General features: G+C 40.1%; 1 protein-coding gene across 5 annotated transcripts in view; it reads left to right on the forward strand.

Annotated features, from left to right (window-relative positions):
- The window catches only part of DCBLD1 (discoidin, CUB and LCCL domain containing 1), a 67,192-nt gene that overhangs the window by 20,703 nt on the left and 25,710 nt on the right, over window positions 1-20,779 (forward strand). For all 5 annotated transcript variants that reach the window (XM_063620617.1, XM_055262418.2, XM_063620621.1 and 2 more), the window contains exons 2-4: window positions 186-398; window positions 16,080-16,214; window positions 17,790-17,841. In XM_063620617.1, the coding sequence (XP_063476687.1) occupies window positions 186-398; window positions 16,080-16,214; window positions 17,790-17,841 (400 nt within the window). The remainder of the gene's footprint in view (window positions 1-185; window positions 399-16,079; window positions 16,215-17,789; window positions 17,842-20,779) is intronic.

The raw sequence follows: 20,779 nt of genomic DNA on the forward strand, positions 1-20,779 counted from the left end.
GAGATGAAATAACCTGAAACAATAGATATTGTTTAATAATTCAATCTTCTTTTGTTTTTTGGTTTTCCTTCTCCCCAAAAACAGTAAAATATGTAACTTGGTGATTGTATTGGACTCTCAGTCCTCAGTAAGAATTAATTACCCCTTCTTCTTTTATTCCTCCCTTCTTTTTTTTTTTTTACCAGGTGATGGCTGTGGACACCTAGTGACTTATCAGGATAGTGGCACGATGACATCTAAGAATTATCCCGGGACCTACCCCAATCACACTGTTTGCGAAAAGACAATTACAGTACCAAAGGGGAAAAGACTGATTCTGAGGTTGGGAGATTTGGATATCGAATCCCAGACCTGTACTTCTGACTATCTTCTCTTCACCAGCTCTTCAGATCAATATGGTAAGAAAAGAGAACTAGGTTTCTCTGAGCATCAAAATTTTCGATATTTTCAGAGAAGGGCAAGTGGTGTGTTAATTAATGCTATATCCTGAGAAGATTAGAAGAGAAACTTGCTTGTGTAAACTCTGGGGGTAACTTAGAAGGATACATTTGCTTCATAAGCTGAAACAGCAAAAGACATCTAAGGAGATGTGAGCCTTGTGTGTGTGTCTCAGAACCTTTGTTAGAGTTTCAGTGCTGCTGGGAAGAGAATTAGAGATACGTGACATTTGGTAAACCATCTACAGTTCATTATTCATTTGACAAATATTTATTGAATAGAACAGTGACTATGTTTCAGGTACTCTGTCAGGAACTGGGATGTAACAGTGAAAAAACAAAGTTCCTCTATGAAACTTGCATCTGCGGGGAGAGGAAGGCAGAAAATAAGCAAATGCGTCTGTAGTATGAGAGATGGTGAGAAAGAAAAGGAATAATGAAAACGAAGGCATCCAAAGGTGGGGTAGAGCCTGTTTGAGTGTTTTTGTGCCACTTCAAATGGGATGGTAGGGAGGCATCATCAGTAAGTGGACATTTGAGCAGAGACCCAAAACGAGGTAAAGGAATGGACTGTTCCGGTATGACTGAGGTCAGAATTTTCTGGGGAAGAAAACAGCAAGTGCAAAGGTCAGTTTCCTAAATAGCCTTTGAAATTTAGTGTTTTATGCTTTGAGATGTGCTGTTAGTGCACTGGAACCTGAAATCAGAGTAACAATGACCCTTTGATCCTAAGCGCAAGGAAATAGCTCGGGTTGGACAATTTGAAAACGATAACAAAATCTTACATACATTTTTTGAGTATAGAGATTTTCTGAAATTCTCTGTGCACACAACTTGAAAAATGATATAGGTTTTAGGTAAAATCCTGTCTGCCTGCTAGCTCTACTGATAATTTCTCAAACAGACACAGCTTTCTCACCTGTCTTGACTTTTGCACCCAGAGTTGCACTCCTGCTGCCTCTTCCCACAGTTTAGAAGCCCAGATCAGCCCTGAGACGATTCAGAAACCTAAACTAGCTCCCATGGGATAAAAAGATCTAAGATTGTTTTTTAATCCCTAGGAGCATTGTCTAATGATGGTTGAGTTACTCCGACAAAGTCAAGATGGTAGTTTCCATATAATTGTTGGTAAATTTTTAACTAGTTTGACTCAAATGGGCAGGATGACACTTCCAGGGATGCTGAAGGCCCCTGAGAACACTTATTGTTCCATTACCTCTGGTAATCTAATGTGTATTAACTTATGGAGGCATTTGTCAGGAAGACCCTCATTAGCCAGGAGATTTCTTTGAGATTGTGAGGAGGGGGTGAGTGTCAGAGCTGCAGTGTGAAAAGCGATGCAAAGTGCTGCAGGGCCGGAAGCAGCTTTTCCACACGGGTCTCTTGGGGGAAGCATCTGCCTTGCCTGGAAGATGAGCATTTCATTCCACCTGCTGACATAACAGTGGAGGAATCATTTTGTTGCATAAGACTGTCATGTCAGAGGCTAAAGTGAGAGCAACTAAGGGAAGCAAATCCTCCCAAAGCAGGATGTGGCTTTCCCACACCAGGGAGTTTCCTCCATCATCTTTGAGGTATATTCATAAATATACACAAAGGCAGAAAAGGTCAGGGGCGGTGGCTTATGCCTGTAATCCTAACACTGGGAGGCCTAGGAGGAATGATCACTTGAGCTCAGGAGTTCAAGCGATTCAGCCTGGGCAACACAGTGAGACCCCCATCTCTACATTATAAGAGAAAAAAGGCAGAAAAGAATGGAATTAACTATGCATCTCAAGCTAGCTTGCAAGGTGATCATGGTCTGCCTCAGGGTGTTATCCTCCCCATTTCTAGATTCTTGAGCTGTCAAGCTTATATGCATCACTAGAAGATGAATAATGAATTGCAATTCATTTGCAGCAATAAAGCCAATTAATTTTTCTCCTTGAATTTTTTCTGTATAAATTGAACGTTTGTCTTTTGAAAATAAAATGTATGCTCATCTTTATTATTATTAATCATTCATTATTATAGAAATAAACATATTCAGTGCCTATTGTATGCCAGGCACCTGCTTGGCTCTTACATATATTTTCTAGAATCCCCTAATCCACCTTCCAAGGTAAATATTATCAGTGCCTTTCCACAGATACGGAAACCGAAGCACGGTGTGATTAGGTGAACATGCCCAAGATCCCAAGAGTGTACAATTAGGGGTGAAAGAGAGATTTATATCTGTGTCTCTGTAGCTGCAAGATACCTACTCCCACTGCTGTTGTCTCCTGGTTAAAACCACATTGCACTATCATCCTTCCCGGGTGGACTGGCCCATTATTACATTATACAGCAATTTCGTCTAAAACACAAGAAGTAGGTAGTATTTTTTATTGAGGATGTGCTTAAGATAAACTATGTAATGATGCTCAGAATTTCTGTTGTGGCTACCTTAAAGATTTCCTTTGACCAAAAACACTAACCAGACCTATATTTTAACTTAAATAAACTCCTGGTCTGTTTGAACATCCTCCAGGAATGCAGAAGGAGGAGGAGACAGAAGTGCTTTGTCTTTCAGTGGCTGGCGCTCAGAGAGTGGACATTCCTGTGCAGCTGTTGCCCAGCTTCCTGGAAGGGTGGAAGGGTGGGAGGCATCTCTGCAAGCTGATGTGGCCACAGGATCTGGCATGGCTGCAGAGGCAAGGCCCTAGTGCCCTTGCAGGGTCCCAAGGATCCAGAGCTATATTGCCTGAAGCAGTAAAAGAAGGGAATGTCTGCTGAAATTCAGCAGGGAGAGAATGCATGTTCTGGAATACCACCTTTAATTCCAAAATATGGTGGCTTCTAATGATTATATGTGTGGCTAAAACAGAAGAATTGTTTTAGTTTATCCTGCCCGATATTTTTTATTAACCAACTAATTGTTAAAACCCACTGCCAAAGGATTTTAAAACTTAAAACTATCAGAATTTGAATATGGAGTTAATGTTTTGAAAAAGAATAATGTTTTCTGGCATTAATGTTTGCAATGTCTGCCAAGAGTGGACATACTTGGAATGTGATTACATTAACCATTGTGAATATGCTAAAGTTGTATAGTGTTCATCATTATGCAGTTAATTTTTAATGGTTCCCCACCATGTCAATTTTGTTTTAAATATTTGGTTTATATACTTTGGGTATTTTGATAATTCACATTCTTGCTAACAAAAATGCATTGTAAACAAGTGTAAACACCCACAACAACTTTCGCAGTAATCCAGCAAAATATGCACTTGATCTCACTGTTTCCTAATACAGACAAAATGGGATTATTCTTCTTCTGTTTGTCATGTATTATAATTACGGCTGATCTTTCAGATTCAAGAATCCATTAGAAGAATGTACTTGTACGCCTATGGCTGAATTAAGACACTGAGATATGTGTGCTATTAATATTATCCTGGCCAAAACAAAACAAAAAATCTTTAAGAAGTATCATACTTTTCTTAGTAGACTTCATTTTCACTATAGCTAAGGGAATTCTAGGTTTTTGTTTGACAGACCAAAGTAACTGAGACTCCCTTTGAAAAAATGCTAATATCCCTTTTCCAGTCTGTGATCCAGTTCAGGATCATAAAGCAGTTAATTGTCCTGACTTCTCGGTCTTCCTTTATCTTTTGAGAATACTGACCAGTTATTTTACAGAATGTCTGTCAATTGAGTTGATTTGATGTTTCCTCGTGATTGAATTCAGATTATATATTGTGGGCAGACATAATACTACTACATTTTAAAGTAATATTTAAAAGGCTTGCTTATAACAGTTTCTAACGTTAGAAATTATGAGGTCATGTGTCCCTTCAAGAATGAGAACTAAATCTGCATTACATTTGCTTCCCTCTTGACTATTTGATTAAATGACTCTTCTTTTTTTCAATCAAAACTGCATTGATTTTTAGGTTATTTCAAGCTGAAGTGTCTTCCTGGAGCAGTTCTTTGTTCTTCAAAGAGGCCTATGTAATATGAAACTTTGAAAGGACTCAAATATAAGGTGTTGCCTTTTTGTAGAAGACAATTTTGGAGAAATTTGGGCACATGAGATAATAGAAAGTTGATTAAGGTAACCTACCCAGGCTGTTCTAGGATTGAACACACTTTGAAACCTGGACTTTGGAGATTCAGACAAGTGGTTTATTAAATAACATCTCTTTAAATGTAAACATATTGTGTAAGACATTTAAGATGACTGCCTTGGTCTTGTTCTCAGTTCCCCCCTCCCTCATTTTACATATATGTGGTAAAATAACAGGAGGTTAGTTATATAAAACACTGAAATATCTTACACTTTGAGGAAAAATAGCTGCTGATTCAGGCATTGTGTCACACTAATACACACAAATTTAAAATATTAACTATATAATGTTTATTTATAACACCGAAGAGGGAAGGCTTTGCATTCATACTGAAGATACTACTCTTAACTTTACAGCTCTTTAGTGACCGTGTAACCTTGACTTGCCCTCTGGGTAAATTCCATTTCCAGTCTTGCTGACCAGAATGGACTTAGAGATTTGAATTCACTCAGAGGTTTGTTTCCCCCACCTCCGCCTGTAGGGACCTCAGAGGAGGTCATTTCTGTGTTCCTGGTCTTTCAAGAAGGTTGGGTCCGAGTTTTCCCTTGAAAGGTGACCTCCACACTGGACGGAGTTTGGGGTGGTTCTGGGACTGCCTGAAGAGCTGTTGGAGCAGTCTTGGCAGGAACCAGACACTGGCCAGTCTTCATAGGCATCTCAGGGTCTCAAAGGAGGTTGTTCTGATGGAGACTTCTAGACTTTACCACCTGGATCAGTGTAGATCAATAAAACCAGGCTGGCCTTGAAAATGGATTGAAACTTTTGTTGCTGCCTAGATATTACATGTGTGTTTAAGAGCAAAAACTCTAATTAGACTCCCTTGCCTCAAATTCCTGCCTACTCACAGGTGTGAGCCACTGCGCCTGGCCCTGACTGCTTATTTCTAAATTGCTTGACCTTGAGCAAATTATTTAAACTTTATGTGTCTCTATTCCCTCATATTTAAAATGGGCAGGCCAGGTGCGACATCTCATACCTGTAATCTCAGCACTTTGAGAGGCTGAGGCGGATGAATCACTTGAGCTTAGGAGTTTGAGACTAGGCTGGACAACATGGCAATCCCCCGTCTCTACAAAAAATACAAAGATTACCTGGGCGTGGTGATACATGCCCGTAGTCCCAGCTACTTGGGAGGTTGAGGCAAGAGGATCACTTGAATTCAGACGGTCAAGGCTACAGTGAGCCATGTCGTGCCACAACACTCCAACCTGAGTGACAGACGGAGACACTGTCTCAAAATAAAATAAAACAAAATGGGCAAAATAATAGTATCTACCACATATAGGTGACTGGCACACTTACATATGACTTTAAAGGATGATACCTGGTACACAGTAAGCAGTTAGTAAACGTTAGCCATTATTTTTCCTCCTCCTCCCCTATCCTCTGCCCCTCTACTCTTCCCCTCCCTCTTCCCAGCCCCCTCTTCTTCTTCCTCCTCCTGAGGTGTCTTGCATACTGTTAATATTGTTTGTCTAAGATGTGCCCTTGTTCCCCTCATAATATCCTGAGCACTCTATTCACCAGGCAGAGGCTGAGCTCCAGCAGCACACCCTACCCTACTCCTGGTGGATTCCTGGTAGTCCAAGAGTTTGCCCAAATCATGCCAAGCTGGTGGCAAGGGTTCACTGAGCCAGAACTAGCTCCATATACAGATTTTCTCCAGCCTCATGGGATGAACAGAGAACACATATTCTCCAAGCCACAGTATATTCAGTTGGGTTGTTTTATTTACTTCACTGCCACCGCCAGTCTACATCGTCTTTGCATCTTTTTCTCCTTGAAGAACCTCTTGATTTTTCTCCTCTCGCCTTTCACCAGTCTCAATTCCTTCCAGGCCATCTAATGTTGTGTAATTAAAAATAGTTGCAATAATTTCTTTCCTTAGTTCAAAAATTGTTAATTGTGCCCCACTGTCTACAGAAACTTGCTAGCTTAGCGTTGACGCATCGTCTTGCTTTCTTCTTCACTCATTTCTAGCCTCATCTCTGAGTCCTTCATCTCCATGCCATTTCCCAAATGCATCATACAGTTTCATTGCCTAGTACATTTTTACAGTCGCTGATGTTATTCCTTCCATGTCCCCCTCTTTTTCTTCTTTTCCTGCTTTTTCTGTCCCTTCCAACACACACAGACACACAGACACACAGACACACACACACACACACACACGTAAAAGTAAACCCTTCAAGTTTCAAATTCAGGGCTGCCTACCCTAGAACCTTTTCTGATGTTCATCAGTTTGTCCCTTTTCTGTGCGCATGTTCTCTTTCTAAAGTTTCAGTAGAGCATCAGTTTCGGGTTGCGATAATTATTTTAGCTTCTCTGTCAGATACGAGGTGCCCTGAGCCAGGAATTACATTTATTCATCCTCTTTTATTCACCTAATATTTAGTATAGTCTTACAATTGCAGATGTTCAGTCAGTGTTTAAGGACTGAGATTATAAGTAGCTTGATTTTGGCGAACATACTTAAAAATCTGGATTTTTACAAAAGATAAATTGGAGTGTCATTATTCACACTGTAGGGAAATTTACACTAAGATTCCTCTGTAAACATTCCCTCTGCATTTAAAGAAAGCTTTGGTTTACATAAAATTTTAAAACTATGCTTATTATGTGGAAAAGACCATGTAATAATGTGGAAGGTGCCTGTGAGTGAGCATTCAACTATGTGCGATGCACTGGGCTTAGTACCTTAGCGTTACTAACTCATTTAACCCTTATAACAGCCGTATGAGATAGGTCCTGTTACCAACCTTTACACATAAGGAAACTGAAGCTCAAAAAAAGCCAACTAACATGCTTATAAGATCACTTAGCGGGACCTGGGATTCAAGTCTGGGCATTTGAGGCCCTGCTCAAATGCCCAGAGGCCCTGCTCTTCAGCACTGCACCATCCGATTCACTGTTTGTGTTGAAAGCCATCTATTCCTGTGGCTTGTGCATAGGAAGACCTGAGGTGTAGTTCTTGTTCGTCACTTGCTGGAAGAAATGGAAACTTCTCCAGGCCTCTCTGCAGGAGTATCCGGAGAATAAAGTAGGAGTCTGAGAAATCACTTACATAGAGTTCCAGTATAAGTTTAAAGTTCAAAAAATGTTTCTTAGTCAAAATGCTAAGAGGAGGCATGGTGGCCAGTGATAGAAGGAAACTCTTTACTATAGGATCCTAATTGTGGTCAGTTAAATTGGTTGTGTTCTGCATAATGATTTACACCAGGAAGTCCAAAAATTGTTCTCCTACGTTTTCTGTACTTCCACTTCCAATCACAATATTTTTTTAAGCATTGTCAGTGACTTAGAAGTACAATCATGTGAAGTCAACCATTAATGTTTATGTAACACTAGGAACGAGAGAAATAGGAATAGTTGGAAATAATACTAAGTGGTTAGACTCATAATCACAACAGGTGTCTGCATGTCATTTTTTAGAATGATACATATCTGACATATTGCAATGAGATCTAATAATTATATCTCATCTGTTGAAGTTTTTTAAATCCCAAAGAGGGAAAAGCACAAGATTGACAGTCTCTGTTTTACAAATGGTTTGTATGTCTCTCAGACATATTATGAAGTAGAATGAAAAATTTTTATGGCTTTTAAAGATAAAACAGACTTCAAAGAAATTTCCAGCTCACAGAGAGCTGTTTTGGGCTGCAAACACCCTAGAAGTGCTCTATGGTTGAGGCTACTTTGGTGGAAATTATTGAGAAGGACTTTTTCTTTGTTTGTTTTGTTTTGCCTTTTATGCCAAGATAGAATTCAGAAAGAATCTTGAACATATAAAACGTTATATCAGCCAGAATGCTTTACTCTAGGTATTTTTTTAACACAACCATAAGCCTCAAGGAGAAAAAGCTATTGGATTCCTCCTCCTCTTTCCCCATAAATACTTCCCTGGAGACTCACTGTGATTCAGTTTCAGTAATTGCCATCTTTCATTGGGAGAGAAGTAATGGCTTAAGTGGGTAGTGAACTCCCAGCGTTGACACACTTCTTGACCTGGGTCCTGTAGCCCCAAGGAAAGCCACACCTTTGTCTAAGAATCCGCCTGCTTCATTTATCATCTGTCACTGATTTTTGTGTGGGAATGAGCAACAAAAATTCTCCAGGGATACCACTTACTGTTACGTGACTATGCTTTTAATGGCACAGTCCAGGAGTATCCCTTTTTTATGCTAATTTCTCTCCTTTTCAAATAAAATGGCCTTGAAAATTCTGTAATGCTGTACAATGACCCTACTGCAATTAGCAAGCAAGGACAAATCTGCGATTTGACTGCATCAAAAACAAATCGAAAATGGACACAAATCTAATGGTGTTTGCAGCTTCAGCATTTCTGGAGATTGTTTTATCAGCATACCTCTGAGCACAGATCTGGGCCACAAGGAGTACCATTCTCCTGGCAGCCAAATATTCCATGTAGCTGGCTCCACCCACATGTACTCCCAAGGAGGGTCACTTAGGTCAATCAGTTATGTTCTTATTTGTCATAAGAAAGAATGATGTGCTTCAGATGATGCTCCAGAAGGTTAATGAGGGTTTTTTGGAGGTTTTATGTTGTTGTTGTTTGTCGATTTATGACAGACCTTTCAGGAGTTAGGTTTTTATTTGATCTCTCAGTGGTTTTTACCACTGACAGTATGGTAGTTAAAAAAAAATCAGAAATAATACTACTAAGGGAAAGAGGTTTCTTTGTTTCTCTAATGACATGCATACTATTTTTTAAACACGTCCCTTCTATATATAAAACAATAAATTAGTTTTATTAGTTTTAAGATCAAAACCTTATACCCATCTCAAGTGACTTGGAACAAACAACTTTTAACCAAACCATCATTGTCTTGTAATGCCTTGAGTCTTGGGCACACAGTCCAGGAGAATAGAGAAGTGCTATACATTGCTTACAAATTGTCAGATTGCCAGAGAATCAAGAGGATTTCAGACTTGGCTTGTAGCAGACAGTTTATTCTTCCTTATTGGACAGCTTTCTTTTATTCACACATGGAAAGATAAAGGGTTTCCCTTGCAGCTACTAATGAAATAGTAGCCCCAAACAGGGAATGTGCTGAGAGGAACTGGCCTACTGTGCTCAAAGAAGGCAACTCCTACAGTTCCTGGCCCTTTATTCCCTTTGTCCAAGGAATCAGCCCATTGTCTGCTGGAGTCTCATGTCTGGTGCCAAATGCCACAGTGCTGTTCCATTTGGTATCTCTGATAGCTCTTCCCACAATATAGGGCCGCCAGTTACATTCCACAAAAGATAAAAGTTTTTCTTTTTTCCTGATTTTTCTGCCTACTTGATTAACTGCTGTGCCCCGGTGTGATGGGAATTTGTGACTGCAAAGTAAGATGGAACCTGCCTTGCAGACAGGGATAGATAGAAGTGAGAGAATGTAGGAAGTTAGGTGGCAAGTCCAAGTGCTATAAAACACGTAGCACTGCTGGTTCTGAAGCAAACATCCATGCAAAACTGTGCGTCCTATTTTTAGGGAGGGGTTGGATTTCAGTCTGACTGAATTGAAGTATGTTTGCCAGTCTAAGAACACTGCCTGAGCCCAAGAATATAACCACAATCAAAGTTAGAAGTCACCGAGCTCTCATGTGGGTATCCAATGAAATTGTCTTTGTAAACATTTAAATGTAGGTGTTGATCCTTTTTAAAAGTCAGGAGACCTTTGGAGAGTACCAACAGTGAAGTATATCACGTGGGCAGGGGTGAGTGGAGAAGGATTTTCTTTCATAAGACGAGATTATCCTTGAAGGAGTCTGGCGGAGCACTGAGGACATCGCTTAGGACAGACTCCCAGGGTCTTTCCATGGTTTCCCATTAATTATTTTTCCCTCTCACTGCTATCATATTTTTCCATTTTTCTCTCTTGCCTTTTAACTCTAGGAATGTAATTATTAACTTCTAGTCTATGAAAGGAATTTTCATCTGTCAGACCTTGAGACAGGCAATAATTTGGATGCTTTGCCATAGGCAATACTACAGCCAGTATTCAACTGTTATCCCCCACCCTGAATTAAAACTCATTCTTGCCATTCTGATGTTTGTGATTATGATGAAATGATCAAAATAACTCTTCAGACCAGGCACTGTGGCCCATGTTTGTAATCCCAGCACTGTGAGGAGGCTGACACGGGAGGATTGCTTAAAGCCAGGAGCTTGAGACCAACCTGGGCAACATAGTGAGACCTCATCTCTACAGAAAAAATCAAAAAATTAGCTGGACATGGTGGCACACACCTGTAATCCAGCTTCTTGGAAGGCTGAGGTGGAAGGATTGTTTGAGCCCAGGAGGAGCCGTGATCACACCACTGCACTCCAACATTGGTGACAGAGAAAGATCCTGTCTCAAAAAAAAAGAAAAAAATCCTCTCAATGATGATATTTATATAGAGAGAGTATCTCCTACCCCTCTAGTTACAATTTTGCAGCACAGTAATAAAAATATGAAGGGGATTGATGTCTGTGTGGTAAGGGTAATTAAAGGAGTATGTGTTTACATTTTCCTTCTTTGATCTGCGAAATAGTTACATGCCTATCATAACTGGGAGGATGAAACCAAATTAGAGTTTTACTCTATATGTTTTTGGTCTAGGAAATCATATATATTGCACAACAACTTAGTATGATGGTATACACTCTTATTTGTGTAAAATATGTATACTTTTTGCAACTTTTCCTTTCAACTGTTTCATAAAATCTAAAAAAAAAAAAACTAAAGTTCTCACTGATAATCAATTTAGACTCACTTACCTTACAGTTTGTGGGTTTTTTTTTTTTTTTTTTTTTGAGATGGAGTCTTGTTCTGTCACCCAGGCTGGAATGCAGTGGTGGGATCGTGGCTCACTGCACCCTCTACCCCCCAGGTTCAAGCAATTCTCCTGTCTCAGCCTCCTGAGTAGCTGGGATTACAGGCACCCACCACCATGCTCGGCTAATTTTTTTTTGTATTTTTAGTAAAGATGGGGTTTCACCACGTTGACCAGGCTAGTCTTGAACTCCTGACCTCCTGACGCCGCTCACCTTGGTCTCCCACAGTACTGGGATTACAGGCGTGAGCCACCGTGCCTGGCCACCTACAGCTTTCATTAGAACTCATTGGAATGCTATAGAAATTTAAGGAGAGATTACTATCATCATCACCATTTGGGGAGGGGTGTATTAGTGGGTTAATATAAAAAATGTGATTTGAAAACATTCTAACTTATTAAAAGCAACAAGTTACTAGTTACGTCACAATATTCATCCTTAGGTTTACAAAGCAAGTGTCTTCACCCCTCTCATCTGTGCAAAGAACAGAGGAATTTCAAACATCTAAAACAAACAGAATTAGTTGGAAAAGGCAAGTATAGCAATCTGACTCACCTTAACTTTGCAAAAATGCTTATCATTCTACTTATTTAGTCTGAATTGCCTTTCTGCTGTGCTTGTGAGCAAGAGTAAAGTTTATAAAAATCCGTATTATTCATTACACAAATTTTTTTCTTGCTTCTTTATACTTCGCTTCCTGACTTCTCCATAGTATTTAAAAGTGACAAGATTAAAAATATTTTATGAATCTCTTAGTTGGATTTGGCTTTTAGAAACTGTTGTAAAAAGAGCATTTCAGTTAATTCAAGCAGTTTTTGGGAGGCTGTCACCTGCCAGGTACTATGCAGTCTGTTGGAGATAAAGGGATGGATATAAAAGTTCCTTGCACTATGGAACACAGTCTGAAGAGAAAATAGGTATTACTTATTTTTTAATATATTCATTTTTAACAAGCACTTATATAGCTCTTACTATGTGCTAGGTACTATTCTAAGTAATTTGGAAGTATCGGCCAAGCGTGGTGGCTCACGCCTGTAATCCCAGCACTTTGGGAGGCCGAGGCGGGCAGATCACGAGGTCAGGAGATCGAGACTATCCTGGCTAACATGGTGAAACCGCATCTCTAATAAAAAAAAAAATACAAAAAATTAGCCAGGCATGGTGGTGGGCGCCTGTAGTCCCAGCTACTCAGGAGGCTGAGGCAGGAGAATGGTGTGAACCCGGGAGGCGGAGTTTGTAGTGAGCCACGATCGTGCCACTGTACTCCAGCCTAGGGACAGAGCGGGACTCCATCTCAAAAAAACAACAACAACAAAAAGAAAGTATTAACTCATGTAAGTAATTGCATATTACTTACGTGTTTCTAAAGAGGGAAGTGAACATTTTTTATTTAGATTTCACTATAATTTATTAATAGGAAATGCTAGAAATTTGGCATGTGAGGGTAAGCATATAGCATTTCTTTCTTATTCTGTCACATGTTCAGTATGTGAAACTTGGAACAGAGAGAAATTGGATCCTTTATACCAGAAGGGCAATGCTTAGTTTTGTCATGATCGTCTGACTCTTTAGCATGTGTATTAGTCCATTTTCATGCTGCTGATAAGGACATACCTGAGACTGGGCAATTTACAAAAGGTTTAATTGGACTTACAGTTCCATGTAGCTGGGGATGCCTCAAATCATGGTGGAAGGCAAAAGGCATGTCTCACCTGGTGGCAGACAAGAGAAAAGAGCTTGTGCAGGGAACTCCTTTTTTTAAAACCATCAGATCTCATGAGACTTATTCACTATCATGAGAACAGCATGGGAAAGACCTTCCTCCATGATTCAGTTACCTCCCACCGGGTCCCTCCCACAACACATGGGAATTCAAGATGAGATTTGGGTGGGGACACCCAAACCATATCATTTCGACCCTGGCCCCTCCCAAGTCTTATGTCCTCATATTTCAAAACCAATCATGCCTTCCCAACAGTCCCCCAAAGTCTTAACTCATTTCAGCATTAACTCAAAAGTCCACAGTCCAAATCTCATCTGAGACAAGGCAAGTCCCTTCTGCCTATGAGCCTGTAAAATCAAAAGCAAGTTAGTTACTTCCTAGATACAATGTGGGTACTGGCATTGGGTAAATACAGCCATTCCAAATGGGAGAAATTAGCCAAAGGGGCTGAGGCCCCGTGAAAGTCTGAAATCCAGTGGGGCAGTCAAATTTTAAAGCTCCAAAATGATCTCCTTTGACTCCATGTCTCACATGCAGGTCATGCTGATGCAAGAGGTGAGTTCCCATGCTTGGGCAGCTCCACCCCTGTGGCTTTTCAGGGTACAGCCTCCCTCCCCACTGCTTCCACAGGCTGACATTGAGTGTCTGCAGCTTTTTCAGGTGCAATGGATCTACCATTCTGGGGTCTGGTGGCCCCCTTCTCACAGCTGCACAGGATGGTGCCCCAGTAGGTACTCTGTGTGGGGGCTCTGACCCCACATTTCCCTTCTTCACTGCCCAAGCAGAGGTTCTCTATGAGGGCCTCTGCAGCAAACATCTGCCTGGCCATCCAGACATTTCCATACATCTTCTGAAATCTAGGTGGAGGTTCCCAAACCCCAATTCTTGACTTCCATGCACCCGCAGGCTCAACACCACATGGAAGCTGCCAAAGCTTGGGGCTTGCACCCTCTGAAGTCATGGCCCGAGTTCTACGTTGTCCCCTTCCAGCCATAGCTGGAGCAGCTGAGACACAAGACACCAAGTTCCTAGGCTGCACATAGCACAGGGACGCTAGGCCTGGCCCAGGAAACCACTTTTTCCTCCTAGGCCTCTGGGTCTGTGATGGGAGAGTTTGCCTTGAAGACCTCTGACATGCCCTGGAGACATTTTCCACATTGTCTTGGGGATTAACATTCGGTTCTTCATTGCTTATGTAAATTTCTGCAGCTGGCTTGAATTTCTCCTCAGAAAATGGGATATTCTTTTCTATCGCACTGTCAGGCTGCAAATTTTCTGAACTTTTATGCTCTGCTTCCCTTATAAAACTGAATGCCTTTAACAGCACCCAAGTTATCTCTTGAATGCTTTCCTATTTAGAAATGTTTTCCACATGATACCCTAAATCATCTCTTTCAAGTTCAAAGTTACACAAATCTCTAGGGCAGGGGCAAAATGCCACCAGTCTCTTTGCTAAAACATAACAAGAGTCACCTTTGCTCCAGTTCCCAACAAGTTCTTCATTTACATCTGAGACCACCTCAGCCTGGACATTATTGTCCATATCGCTATCAGCATTTTGGGGAAAGCCATTCAACAAACCTCTAGGAAGTTCCAAGCTTTCCCACATTTTCCTGTCTTCTTAGCCCTCCAAACTGTTCCAACATCTTCCTGTTACCCAGTTCCAAAGTTGCGTCCACATCTTCAGGTATCTTTTCAGCAGTGCCCCACTCTACTGGCACCAACTTACTGTATTAGTCCGTTTTTATGCTGCTCATAAGGACATACCTGAGACTGGGCAATTTACAAAAGAAAGGTTTAATTGGACTTGCAGTCCCACATGGCTAGGAAAGCCTCAAATCATGGTGGAAGGCAAAAGGCATGTCTTACATGGTGGCAGACAAGAGAAACGAGCTTGTGCAGGGGAACTCCTTTTTTAAAAAACCATGAGATCTCATGAGACTTATTCACTATCATGAGAACAGCATGGGAAACACCTTCCCCCATGATTCAATTACCTCCCACTAGGTCCTTCCCACAACACATGGGAATTCGAGATGAGATTTAGGTGGGGACACAGCAAAACCATATCAAGCAGTTTTGTCCCTATTGGTTCTGGTTAATATAACCCCGGTTTTATTCATATTGACTTGGAGCAGTCTTTTTCTTTGATTCTTCTTCCTTGATCATGATTGTTGTTGCCATTGACTATTTCCATACTGTTTTGAGAGAAGTTAATAAATAATACCTCTCTTCAAAATTTGCTAATCCCCATTTCATAGAGATTGTCTTGCGTATGTTACTTCAAAATGGCAATTTAAAAGCTAAACTTTAGTTTGAGTAGTCTTAGGAAGAGTTTTTGTTATTTTAAGCTCCAAATGTAATTTTGCCCTTTGAAAGTTCGTTGAGATCCCTATTGCTTTTCAAGCAACTTATTTTAGAAACAATGTTTTACCCTTAATTGTCTAATTTTGTACTATAATATTTCAAAATGTTTTAGAAGTTTTTCTGCTTTTGTACACATTTTATGAATCAAAATGAATTTTGGGGATTAACCAGAAGTTACTGTGAAGGAAAATCAATGTGTATGCTGCATGTGAATACAATTCTTACCATGCTTTGCAAAGTCTTTTAACCTTAAAACTTCCCTGAAAAAAAATGATTTTTTTAGTTTATTTGAACAAATTTAGGAGGCCCCTAGAATAACATTTTTGTAATAAAATTTTCTTTACTACCTAATGTGTTTGACCTTTGTCTTCTTTTTACAAAAAACAAAAGCTATCTCTTGGGTTGCTCACAGTTAACTAGTTCCAGCCTATTGCTTGTCTAGAGTAAGCCACTTTCCCCCTTGGCTTAGTTCACAATCAGTCAGAAATTATCAGTCTGAGCGTCAAGCTAAATTTCAGTTGGTAAAGATTATAATCATACATATGTATTGTATTTGGCCTTTCAAGGAAAAAAATGCCATATACCAATCATTCGTGCTAGTATAAATTTTGAAATGTGCCACAAGTGTGCTTTGTTTTTAGGTCCATACTGTGGAAGTATGACTGTTCCCAGAGAACTCTTGTTGAACACAAGTGAAGTAACCGTCCGCTTTGAGAGTGGATCCCACATTTCTGGCCGGGGTTTTTTGCTGACCTATGCAAGCAGCGACCATCCAGGTATAACAGAAGAATCAACACAAATCTCTAAACGTTATCTAAGAATTCCTCTTGCCACTTATCCCCATCCCTGGACATAATTGTAGACTCAGATGCAGAATTAAGATATGAGGAAGAAGAGGAACATTGTATCTTTGTAAATGGTTAGGTCTGAACTGAATCATATTGTGACACAGGTGTGTCCAATCTTTTGGCTTCCCTGGGCCACATTAGAAGAAGAATTGTCTTGGGGCCACACATAAAATACACTAACAATAGCTGATGAGCTAAAAAAAAAAAAAATTTCAAAAAAAATTTATAATTATGTTTTACAAAACTTTAGGAATTTGTGTTGGGCTGCATCCAAGGCCATCCTGGGCTGCATGTGGCCCAAGGGGCATGGGTTGGACAAGCTTATTAGCATGTTAGATTGATCAGTTGACTTATATGGGATAGGATTCATCTCATTTTTCCTAAAAACCTTGGATAGCACACCTTTGTGTTCCCCTCCTGACCCTTCGAAGTCCTCACTATTCTCTGGAGCCCTCCCCCATCCTCCTTCCTAGCTCACGGGCAAGGCTTTTCACCAGTGAGCCCCTCCCCAACACACACCAGTACACCAGCACGGGAGGCATGCACAGTGTGTGCAGGATGAGGGAGTCAGTGTCACACAGTGTAATAACTGTAAAGCTGAAACTCATATGGGAGAGAAGGGAAGGGAAACACGAACACTGATGAGAGAGAGAAGCATGGGCTCCTGTCCTGGGCTCTTGTGCTTCAGAGTAATTACTGTGCAGCCCATACCATGTCTGGCTATGGTCGTAGAGGTTTCTGCTCTCAGGCCTCTCTGGCAGAAAAGCTCTGGGAATGAGGTGCGCCATTCATTTTCCTCTTAGCCAGTCAGCTCTGACTAATCACAGCAGATGCCTGCATGGCCAGTGTTCACCATATACTGCTCCCAAAGAACTATTACAGTAAGTGTGCAATATTTTGGAAACCATCTTATGTTGATCTAAATGCATCAAGATCCACTGTATCTTAGCCTTTATTGCTGAATATTACTTTGGTTCTGTAAATTACTCCAGAGAGCACCTTCTTTTATAAAATGCTTTGTCCTGGTTGATGAAAGCTTATGTGCTGTAGGTTTTCTTGGTAAAGATGTGCTTCTCTGTCATCAGATGCCACTGGCTAAATTGTTGAATTAAAATGTTTGTGGGAACCTTCCCTATGAACTATGTTGGGCTTTTGAAATTATTTTCTTCCTGCCAGGGGACATTATACACCTGGTCTTTGTAGGCATATAGTGGATAGCAACTAGAGTATTGTTTTTTTCTGTTAACTACAGATTCTGCTATCATTTACTAGATGATTATGTTGAAAAACTATCATTGGTGGCAGAAAAAAGAAATGAAAGGAACTCATTAAATACTGGAGACAGTGATTCTCAGTGTTTATTTTTAAAAGGAAAATTCTGATAACTACATAGTGAATAAATGCTTTTTTAAAACTCTCTTTTATTTTAAAAGAAAGCTTTGCAGCATGAGTGTCCTAGTTTTTATTCATTCTATTAATTGCAATTATCTTTATTTATGACAGATTTAATAACGTGTTTGGAACGAGCTAGCCATTATTTGAAGACAGAATACAGGTAAATATAGGTATCCTAACTGTGTTGCAGTCGTGTATTGCTGAACATTTTGTTTTCCTTCACGTTAAACCAGATACATTTGTACTTAAAGCTCTTTTTACCATTCATGTTGTAACTAATGAGGAATATCTGAAATAGTTGCTTATATAGCAGGAAGTCAGCAAACATTTTCTGTCAAGGGGTAGATAATAAATATTTCAGGTTTTCCAGGCCATACAATCTCTGTTGCATTTATTCATGTAATCTCTGTTGCTGTTGTAGCAAGAAAGCAGCCATAGACACTATGTATACACTAACAGACATGCTGTGTTTCAATAAAACTGTATTTACCAAAACATCAGTAGGGCGGATTTGGCTCACAGGCCATAGTTTGCTGACCCCTGAGTTCCACTATAGGGCCAATGAATCATTACCAAGTCTAGACTGTACTTTTTTTCCTGGCTGGTATTTGGGCGTGACTTTTAAAAGTCTTTCATTTGGGAGGAGGTGCATTTTGTCTTTACCACTAGAGAAAAACCTACTGCAAATAAGAAGATGAAAATTTTCAACCCAGCTTTAACTGGAAAAACTACTTAGCCACTTTGATGTACATTTCCTCATCTATCAAGTAAACAGTCTAAAGCAGAATTTCTTAGCCTTGGCACTATTGATATTTTGGGTCAATAATTCTTTATATTGCAGGGCTGTCCTGTGCGTTGTTAGATATTTAGCAGCATCCCTGGACTCTATGTCCTAGATGTCAGTTGTGATAACCAAGAATGTCTCCAGACATTGCCAAATGTCTCATGGTGGTCAGAATCGCCCCCAGTGGAGAACCGCTAGTCTAGAGATCATTGTCAACAACACTAACAAAAACTATGACTGTTTTTTTTTTTCTCTCTTTTTATGAAAGAGGGTCTTGCTCTCTTGCCCAGGCTGGAGTGCAGTGGTACAATTATAGCTCACTATAGCCTCAAACTCCAGGGCTCAAAGTATGCTCCTGCCTCAGCCTCCCAAGTAGCTGGGACAACAGATGTGCACCATCATACCTGGCTAATTTTTAAATTTTTTTAGAAATGGGTGTCTTTCTGTATTGTCCAAGCTGATCTCTAACTTCTGGACTCAGCTTCCCAAAGTGCTGGGATTACAGGTGTGAATCATGGCACCCAGCTATGACTCTCTAGAGTGCTTTCCTAGTGCCCAGTATAGCTCTCTGCACTTAGCACAGAGTAAGTAGCTCTTGTGAACATTTCAACATGTCTGCAAGGAAGGTTCTGTTACATCCTAAAAACCAAAGTACAAACCAGTTAAGACTTGCTGAGGGCTACACACCTCATAAGTGTAGCCAGGAAGTCAGGCTTAAGAGCCCGTGGTCCTATCTCAGACATTTGGACATTCTAATGAGTGAAATTATTTTATGTGCAGAAACAACTCTAGTGTTAACTAATATTATGTCTAATAGGGGGAAAAATGAAAATGAGCAATAATTAAATATTGCTTTTAAAGTTACTGTTCATCCAATATACACATATGCCAGTATTATCTATTCTAGCTATACCTCTACAGTCCCAGTTGATGATAGGGCCTCTGGACATCAAATGGTCATTTCCTGTTCTCCTAAAGAAAGGGAATATATCCAAGCTTACAGGGTGTCATTATGGTGCCAGATTATCTCAGCTTTAGCCCAGCCATTTTGTAGTGTTTAGATTAAAGATAAGGCCTGGTGACTAATAAAGGTCCACAAGCCCTCATCCACAATTATGAAGTATAGAAAGTTTTGAAAGCCTTTTGTAACACATTTGGTGGTGATTCTTGATTAATGTGACCTTAAATTCGTTTGACAGCAAAATTGGACTAGATTAACATGTCTTTACATATGTTATTTAATATGACTATTAAGGCATTTGACACAAGTATTTTAATGTTTTTTATTAATGTGTGCAGACCCCACCAGCATATTACATCATATACATCATTAGAACTGTTTTACTTTTCTAGAATCCAAGAAATTCTGAATTCTGAAATACAGCTGATTGTAAGGGAATTGGCTCTAGGGAATTGTTACCCTGTAATGGGAGTTCCCATTATTTTTATTTCTTAATTCCATGAGTACTGCTGCAATGCAGGGACTCCAAAAGGTCAATGGGAAAAAATTATGGAATATTTATTTGGATAGTTTTGATAAGTAGTTGTTACATATATAATTTGCCAAGTCAGCAAGAGGACACTGAGAGGAAATGAAATAAAAACAACTTCTATTCTGGAATCTGTTTGGGCTGGTACATTCTTTTTAAACAAACCAAGTAAACATTATGTAAAGTGGTGTATATATAGAAGTAAGGGCACATGGCATGCATCTTCAAAGCTGACAACATTTTTATAATACTTTGGCTTCCTTTTTGTGTGTTTTTTATAGATGTTTATAGCTGTCTTCATATCTTGTTGGTATGTTGACACTTGAAGGGACTCGAGATGAAGAAACAATCTAAGAGAGATTATATGCAATATCAGGGTCTCACTGCTAGCTAGGTAGTGCCGGAGCCTGTGTCACTCTGCCCCTAGCACTGACACCCTTCAGCTGCACCACATGCTATGACATGTTTCTGGAAAGTTTCTTGAAAGATGACTGTTAAGTAAATTGAATCCTATTTGTTTTGTTTTTTTTTTTTTTTTTTTTTTTGAGATGGAGTTTTGCTCTTGGTCCCCAGGCTGGAGTACAGTGGCATGATCTAGTCTCACTGCAAACTCCGCCTCCCAGGTTCAACCGATTCTCCTGCCTCAGCCTCACAAGCAGCTGGGATTACAGGCGTCTGCCACCACACCAGGCTAATTATTTTTGTATTTTTAGTAGAGACGGGGTTTCACCATGTTGGCCAGTCTGGTCTCAAACTCCTGACCTCAGGTTATCCACCCGCCTTGGCCTCCCAAAGTGCTGAGATTACAGGCGTGAGTCACTGTG

The sequence above is a fragment of the Symphalangus syndactylus genome, chromosome 2 (assembly GCF_028878055.3).
Source record: "Symphalangus syndactylus isolate Jambi chromosome 2, NHGRI_mSymSyn1-v2.1_pri, whole genome shotgun sequence".
NCBI lineage: Eukaryota > Metazoa > Chordata > Mammalia > Primates > Hylobatidae > Symphalangus > Symphalangus syndactylus.